General features: G+C 41.5%; 1 protein-coding gene across 1 annotated transcript; it reads right to left on the bottom strand.

The window, feature by feature from the left end:
- Positions 1–455: 455 nt before the first annotated feature.
- LOC131686977 (uncharacterized) lies at positions 456–7,472 on the bottom strand. Its single transcript, XM_058971014.1, has 5 exons — positions 7,421–7,472; positions 6,775–7,352; positions 1,660–1,794; positions 1,480–1,564; positions 456–1,319 (listed from the first exon to the last, which is right to left on the bottom strand). Exons 1-5 carry the CDS (start codon positions 7,430–7,432, stop codon positions 537–539), a joined length of 1,593 nt encoding a protein of 530 aa, XP_058826997.1. The 5' UTR covers positions 7,433–7,472; the 3' UTR covers positions 456–536.
- Positions 7,473–8,824: the final 1,352 nt, after the last annotated feature.

Raw genomic sequence — 8,824 nt, 5'->3', positions numbered from 1 at the left:
TTTTCTTAATTAATAATTCAAAATGCTCCTAACAAATTTTTTTATAGGTTTTTCAAAAAGCCCAAAAAAATTTGTCTGCACCCTTTTGAGAAATTGCTCTTGAATCAAAATATTGCAATTTACAGAGGAAATCATGGCGATTCATAAACCCAACACAACTGCAAAGTTTCGTTCGAATCGACGATGGTCATATTTTGACGGTTTCTCATGGAATCCCTCACTGTCAGCAGTAATTATTTTCGGATCAAAACCCGATCAGAATGAAAATAACAGAAATTTATAATAAGTAACAATGCGAGTTATAGTTTTGAAATATTTCTGTTATGTGTTTCTGATCGGGAAAGTACACGAATTACACGTACAACGAATAGTTTCCTTTCAAATAATTAGACCGCTTGTTTCAGTTGATGAAATTATAAATATATTCAACAAAATCGTTCAACATATCAGGCACTGGTTAGGTACACATCTTTTATCACTTGTTCATACTTCAGAGAGACCATCACTCGAGTTTACACCTGGGCAATAACGGCTTCTTACCAGCCGTAGTGAGCACTGCTGTCTGCATAGCTTACGTGGGCAACCTGGGCAGCTGGTGCATAGCTCAGCATCTTAGTGGCAACAACTGGAGCGGCCTGAGCGTAGATAGCTGGCTGTTGAACTAGGGTCTTGGAGTAGACGGGCTGCTGGACTAGAGTTTTGGCGTAGGCGGGCTGCTGAACGAGGGTTTTGGTGTAGGTTGGTTCGGAGACGTAGGACTTGGCGTAAGCAGGTTCCGAAATATAAGCCTTAGCATAGGTTGGCTCCGAAACGTAGGCCTTAGTGTATGCTGGTTCCGAAACATAGCTCTTAGCGTATGCTGGCTCAGCAACAATAGCCTTGGTGTATGCTGGGTGAGATACGAAGGTCTTGGCAATTGGAGCGTATTCTACGTTCTTGACGACCGGGGCGCTGTAGGCAATTGGAGCTTGATAAACTACGGTTTTGGCAGCATAAACCGGAGCCGAGTGAGCGTATGTGGGTTCCGAAACAAGGGTCTTAGTATAAGTTGGCTGCTGAACCAGAGTCTTGGTGTAGGTTGGTTGAGCTACAACGGTCTTCAGGAGCGATGGCTCGTGAACGGCGTATGACTTTGTAATTGGGGCGGCATAATGAACTGCTGGTTCGGCATAGGACACAGTCTTGGCCACGGCAACGCTTGGTGCATGATGAGTAATCGAGCTGTAGCTCACAGCAGGAGCTGACGAGTAAGTGTGATGGGGATCGGCTTCGACGTATCCAGCGCTGGCGTAGGCCAGCGAGGCAAACAATACAACCATCTACACGAAAAAAGGAAACATCACAAAATATAAGAACACTTGATCACTTGAATATTTTTCAAACAGTCCATTTTAACCCAGATTGTTCTATTCCACTGAAACACTAAATCACTTCTCCACTCAAATTCATCTTTCCCACATCCGCAATTATGTGGCTTACCTTAAACGCCATTATACTGAAAACTCGCGATTTTTCGCGCAACCGATTTAGTCGAATTAAAGTTAGCCGAAGCAATGATACAATTCTACCGGTTGAGCCCAATATTTATATAAAAATCTAAACTCCATGTGGACATCGCCATCCTCATTCGGAACGAAGATGAAGAGAGGATGACCTTACCCGATGGTCGGAGGAAGAAATAAACTATCACATCGAGTTGCAATAAATCGCGCTCCGAAGTTAGCAAAACCTCTCTGAATGTGCCCGTCAGTGCGACGACCGGCGATGGATAGTAGTACCAGTGATTTGTTCATGCTGCGATGGTGGCCGATGAGCGCAAAAGAAGTACGTTTTAATTCGTTCGTTAGTTCCGGTTTGCAAAAGTTAATTTTCCCGAAAGTCTGTTCAGTCGTGGACTTTATTCTCTTAGATGTTTTTAGTGATCTCTTACCAGATTGCTTTACTGTAAAGGTTTATTGAAGGACCGCGACCCTGATTTGATTAGGACTGTCAATTTCATCGTTTTGTTACTCGATGGAAGCGAAATCAAATTAATTACAATTTTTTGTCTGTTTAGCTTTTAAGTGAGATAAGAAATATTCGAAATTTACTAGTGTGTACTTGGGATTTTGACATAAATGTTAATACTTTGGTTTAAGATTTTTTTGATAATGTCTAACTGAATAGCAAGTTGAAATATGAATTAATTGAACGGGAGAGATTATGTGAGGCAGGATTCGATCTAGTAAAAGCATTTCGTGTTATTATAAGCTGAAATTGTAGTATTCGAATTTACCTACCTCATGCAAATCGTGTATTCATCAACAGCGGCTTTTTTATTTTCGACAGAGCCACCCCAACTACAGCACATGGCACCCTCAACTTTGTGCGCCTATAACTTTGTCTGGTTTTATCCGATTGACTTCCGGTCTTCACGAGTCGATTAGCAGTTTTGATTTACAAAAAATAAAAGTTTCAACTATTTTCAATACAAAATGGCGGCATATTCTCGCAAGCGAGTTAATTTAGAAAAGGTCCACGGCCGGGAATCTGTCTCCCGTAATTTTTGATCCTAACGGGTGTTCAACAAATATAAGAATTTTGTCAGTTATGTAGTTGAAAAACGAAAAAAAAAAAATCAACGGATTCAGTATTTTTTTATTAAAAATACTGTTTATTCCTCAAAAAACGTCAATGAATATTGGAGAAGGAGCCCTGGTCAGCCTTACGACGCAACTTAGTCGCGATGCTCTCACAAGAGCGTTGGACGGCACTGACGTCCATCTTTCGGATACAATTCCGGATCCCGGTGGTCAACTGCTTCGTATCCTTGGCCCGCCAATTAGTTATGTACACTAGTGCACTGAGGGAGCCAAAAAATCCTCAATGGGACGGCACTGGGGGCAAGTTTGTCGGGTTCCTTTCTTTCGGCACATACGATATCTTTTTCTGCTCAAGATACTCCTGCGTCTTCTTGATGTAATAGGAAGACGCCTTGTCCGGAGAGAGCACGTATTTCCCATCCGCATGATGCTCCTTTAAAAACGGCAGAACAATTTTCTCAAGACACTCCTCCTGGTACACTTGTTGATTGATCAGACCGCTCGGCTTGAACCACGGCACAGTGGAAGAAACCCGACCAAAAACGCAATTAATTGAAAGCCGCCGAAAAAGTATGACAATATATACACCAAAAGTTGCGGAATTTTTTAGGAAATAAAATGCAATTAAACTTGTACACCGCACGCAACTGTGACCGGAGATATGGGGCTTTGAAGATCCGGAACATGACCGGCTTTTTTAAATCTGAGGCCTAATTCGGAAGCCGCTGTAAAAGTACAAATAATTATACCCTCAAAGTTGCGGAAAACTCTAGCGATCAAGATGCAATCAAATTTAATTACTGTACGCATTTGTGACTGGAGATATGGGGCTTTGAAGATCCGGAATATTACCGGTATTCATCAAATCTGATATCTAATCAAGAAGCCGCTGTAAAAATACAAAGAAGTATATCCTTAAAGTTGCGGATAACTCTAACGATCAAGATGCAATCAAATTTGTTCACCGCACCGCACTTTTGACCGGAGATATGGGGTTTTGAATATCCGGAACATTACCGGTTTTTAATCAAATCAGAGGCCTAATTCAGAAGGCGCTGTAAAAGTACAAAGAATTATGCTCTTTGTACTTTTACTGCGGCTTCTGAATTAGGTCTCTGATTTGATGAAAACCGGTCATGTTCCGGAGTTTTCCGCAACTTTGAGGGTATAATTCTTTGAATTTTTTCAGCGGCTTCTGAATTAGGCCTCGGATTTGATGAATACCTGTGATGTTCCGTATCTTCAAAGCCCTATATCTCCGGTCAAAAGTGCGTGTGGTGAACAAATTTGATTGCATCTTGATCGATAGAGTTTTTCTCAACTTTAAGGATATAATTCTTTGTACTTTTACAGTGGCTTCTTAATTAGACCCCAGATTTGATAAAAACCGGTCATGTTCCGGATATTCAAAGCCCCATATCTCCGGGTACAAGTGCGTGGGGTGAACAAATTTGATTGCATCTTGATCGTTAGAGCTTTCCGCAACTTTGAGGTTATCATTCCTTGTACTTTTACTGCGGCTTCTTAATTAGACCTCAGATTTGATGATTACCGGTAATGTTCCGGATTTTCAAAACTCCATATCTCCGGTCACAAGTGCGTGCGGTGAACAGATTTAATTGCATTTTATTTTATAAAAAATACAGCAACTTTTGGTGTATATATTGTCAAACTTTTTCAGCGGCTTCCAATTAATTGCCTTTTTGGTCGGATTTCTTCCACTGTGACGTCTTTGAAATCTTTTGTCCGATATGGCGATTCAACACAACTTTTTTTCAAATTTATGCTTAAACTTATATTTTACTTCAGAGGGTGTGGCCGACTTGTCGGTGGAATAGTAGTTGTCATTTCCTTCAATGTAGGTCTTCGAGAGCGGAAAGTAACTTTCGTCGTCCAGCACGAACGACGTCCCGCGGTAGTTCTTCGTCATCCACCGGCACTGCGATTTCACGATCGCTATCTGCTCGTCCCTGTACTCGGGAGACCGAGTCTTCTTCCGACAGATGATGCCCTCCATCTTGAGGGTTCGGTGAATCAAGGTATGAGAGCAGTGATATTTTCGGCTGGCGTCACGCAAACTCGTACCGTCCTTGTTGTCGAACAGCTGTTTCAACGCTTCCTTCTTCTTTTTCGTCATTATCTTTACCGGACGTTCGGGTTTTCAGGATCCGGTAAACTGTACTCTCGGGCACGTTTTCGTCTCGAAAGTAGTGTACCGTAAACTTTTTTCCACGATGACCATGCGTTTCGTAAAACCGCACAACACACTCGCGGAGTGCTTGCTGTTTCGACGCCATCTTCGGTTGAATTGACAGCACCCAAGCGAAACGAAACATGCCACCCATTTCTAGGGAGTCCAGAGAGCAATTCTCTTGGAGAGAAAAAATGTACGCTCTTCACTTTAATTACAGAAAGGTATGGAATCATTCCCATTTATTATTGAACAGTCGTTAGAGCCGAAAGCAAAAATTATTTCGATTTCTAAGAACAATAGAAAGCGTCGTACGTAGGATTTTATTCAACATTTTGAGTTTTCGCACACTTTTTAATAGAAAAACGCTGAAAATGTCGCGAACATTGTGGTTGCCAGAAACGAACCAGTAGTCATCATTTTAGGCAGTGTTGCGCGTTTCTCTGTGCGGGACTCTATGATACACAGACTCTAGTGTAGCCCATCAAACGAACTTTTAATAAAGATGATGCGAATATTACAAAGTACTTGTGTATATATTATAAAGTACTTATGAAAATTTTTAATTAACGGAGTTATAACTTTCGTTCCACAATGTAGTTTTCTTCGTCGCTTGCGGTGAACGCAAATCGCCAGTGGCAGGCATAGCCTAGTTGGTAAATCGATTGCCTTATACGCAGCTCACCTGGGTTCAATTCCCAACAAATTTATTGACGTCTCTTAGACAATTGTACAATTGAAAAAAATGTGTGTTCTGTTAAGAAATCACAGTAATTTTTTTGAAGATGAATGTTGAATTTTTGAACCACCCTAAGTGCCAAAACAAAGTTATAAAAAAAAAAAAATAAACATCAAATAAAATGTAGATTTTCGAGCATAAAATTATTCATTCATTTATGCGATTTTTTCTCTATCTATTGTGGCTATTACGCTAGCTTTCGAAGCCATACGGTTTTAATTTATTTAGACTAGCCACATAGATGAATAAATAATATTTTTTTCCTGCATTTGGGAACGTATTTCCTAAAAAATCGCTGTTTTAAGCTCTAAAAATTGTACTAAAATATTCTCATGCAGAAAACAAAAATGCATAAATAAAATGGAATCGTTAAGGTACGAGAAAAATTAATTACGATCAATTGGATAAAAAATTTAAGGAAATCGGTTGAGTGGTTTTCGGCAATCGTGATCACGGAAAAACCATTTTTGGAAAAACGCCATTTCGAGAAAATCGAGTTTAAAATTTCAAATTGCCACTGCTCTTGGTAAATAAAGCGCGCTTGAAAGCGATGCAACTTTCGATCTATTTTTCGGATCTCTATAAAAATTTGGAAAAATATTCTCAACGAGCTGTAGTTTCAGATAAAGTAATAAAAAAGTTTCGATTTTTTTAAATAAAAAGATTTGTAAAGGTGCTTTTTTGGACACATAACGGTTAATTAAATGAAAAAAAAAGAAACAAACTAGACTAGCCACATAGGAAAAGCAATCTTATCTCCACGGATCTAGTTTTTCTCTTATAGTACCGATCCCAAGTAACATTTTAAGATTTATGGCACACTACAAGTGTAGCCTAAGTTTTAAGAGTGACTTCAAGAGTACCATAAAACCTAAATTGTTACTTGGGATTTGTGGTAGTGTGTTTTCCGTGCCCTGACCAGGAAATACTCTCCAGTACGCTAAGAACCGGCTGTTAAATCCTTCGACACAAAAGGTTAAAATTTCGCAACGGCGTTGAAACTCAAGGATCCTATAGAACTGACACCTCAAGATTGTCAGTCATCTGTCCACATGATTTGCGATCTCATATTCTGTTCATGACTTTCGAAGCTTCCGTGTATTGAAATACCAACAATTGTTTGTATCTACTTTATTAAAACACACCCCCGGGGATGGTATTTGGGGGGCGCTGTCATAGCAAAACAACAACAATGCATTTGAAAAAAATAGACACAACGAGATTGATCATTGTATCCGAGTGTCTCTCGAAAGACACCGCCTTACCAAGCATAATGGGCATGAGCTCCTTCGTATGAAACATGGGCGACTTCGACGGCCGGCGAGTAGGTCAAGGTCTTGGTGGCATGGGCGGCAACAACTGGAGCGGCGTGTGAGTAGGTGGCCACAGCTGGAGCAGGATGAGCATAGGAGGTAGTATAGGCTGGAGCAGCATAGCTCACCTGCTTAGCGACGGCTACTGGAGCGGCGTAGGAATGGGCCAGAGCCGGTGCATGGGAGTAGGTGGCAATAGCTGGGGCATGGGAATAGGAAGCCAGGGCTAGTTTCGGGGCTTCGTTGGTAATGCGGGTGTCGGACTTACGAACACTGGAGAAAGCCGTGTCAATTGCCTTGGATTGGTGGGAGATTGTGGCATCGTGACTGCGGATGGTGCTCTCGTGGGTAGCTCCAATGGCTGGCGATGAGTAGGCAATGGTTTTCGCTACCGGAGCGGCGTAGGCCAGAGGAGCAGCATGCGATAGGCTGCTGTAGCTCACAGCCGAAGCTGGTGAGTAGTGAGCTACGGGAGCTTCTAGATATCCAGCGCTAGCAACGGCCAACGATGCAAGGAAGACGACGAACTAAAGAAGAGGAAAACAAGATTAACGTCTGAGTACTTGGATACTGGATAGAGTGATTGATCCCTTACCTTGAAAGCCATTATGCTGGGTAAGCTGAGATGTTGTGCGTTACTGCTGAAGTCACAGTGATCAATGATAGCAGACTCTGCGCAGGACTTGAATTTATACCAAAAAATATAGTCTCATGGGATGAAAAGGAGACAATGAAACAGAAAATAAACAGTACAAAGCATACGCCCTAGCCTCTGAGTTACTTGCACGAGAATGCAGCGTGCTGCAGAGCTTGACTGAACTATCGAACAAGGTAAATAAAGCAGTCCAAAAAGCAGCCTCAAAAAAGAACTTGCTGTAAGTATGACTAACTATAGGTGAAAGTAGGTCCCGAAATTCTGTACACTGGTTGACCCTGGAAAATCAAGGATCAGAACTTGCTCTCGCTCCTGTGTGCTACCAACCGATGATTCGGACGAGCGAAATCCATCATCATCTGTGGCTAAATGTGATGTGTAATAACAAGATTTGAACCTTTTCGTTCGTTCAATTCGATGGAGGGCTTCCTAGGGCCCGACCCAGTAAAACTAACGCAATGAGTCGTTTCAAATACATGGACTGAAAAAAACGCAAGGGTATCTTTTACGGAAGAAACTTACCAATATATAAATTGTGCTTATAATAATGAACCATCCGTCCAATGACAGGATAAAATTACGAACGGGTGCTCAGCAAAAAAACCAAAAATGGAACTTTTATACTCCTGTCCCCGGCGTACATTTAAGTCGCGTGATGGTGGTTTTACGGTGCAGCAGCCGAAGCAGTTTTGTTGTCCAAGGTTAAGGTTATATAATCACATCGAGTGTTTTCATTCTTCATCTTGTTATTGTTGGAGTTCCTTGTCTCTGCCACCCAGCACAAGCTAGCCAACACGACGGATGGAAGCTGTCTACCTCGCAAGAATCACGCGAATAATATGAAAGAGAAAGGTTACCCATATGAACGCACGGACGGCGGCGGTGTCAGGTGAGCACAAAAGTTTCTGCTTTGGAACCTGCACCGTAGGCCACCTGTAACGTTGACGCACGTACCGTCGGTGATACAGTTTGCTAATAAATTGCTGGAAATCGATCACCTCCAAAAACTGGATTTGGCAGTTCAAAAGCGCATGATTGGTGGTTGAAGATTTAGTTTAATCCTACATTGTCAGCGGCACTGGTTGCGGTTTTGATTTGCGAAAACTGGGCTGTGCGTGGAGGAGAATAAGGTTAATTTAATATGTTTAGTTGAACAAACAGTTGACGGATGAAATAGATCCGACAGTTAGGATACACGGGTGGGCACTTAAATCAATTGCTTTTATGTTACACAACTAGCGAATAAGCGAGTATATCTGTGATTTGCAAAATGAAATGTGTAGCTATTTTAAAAACCATAGTACCTGGAAACGTTCTCTGTCCAGTTTGGATACACACTGAAGG

The sequence above is a fragment of the Topomyia yanbarensis genome, chromosome 3, assembly GCF_030247195.1.
Source record: "Topomyia yanbarensis strain Yona2022 chromosome 3, ASM3024719v1, whole genome shotgun sequence".
Classification (NCBI taxonomy): domain Eukaryota; kingdom Metazoa; phylum Arthropoda; class Insecta; order Diptera; family Culicidae; genus Topomyia; species Topomyia yanbarensis.
Note: the sequence above shows the minus strand (reverse complement) of the source record. Positions and strands in the feature narration are given on the sequence as shown.

Excerpts from the sequence above, each read along its gene's own strand:
- LOC131686977 (XM_058971014.1), bottom strand. Across the intron at positions 1,795-6,774 it reads CATGCCCATTATGCTTGGTA|CATGAACAAATCACTGGTAC; the intron begins AGGCGGTGTCTT and ends CCACCATCGCAG. Across the intron at positions 1,565-1,659 it reads TTTCTTCCTCCGACCATCGG|AATTGTATCATTGCTTCGGC; the intron begins GTAAGGTCATCC and ends CTCAACCGGTAG.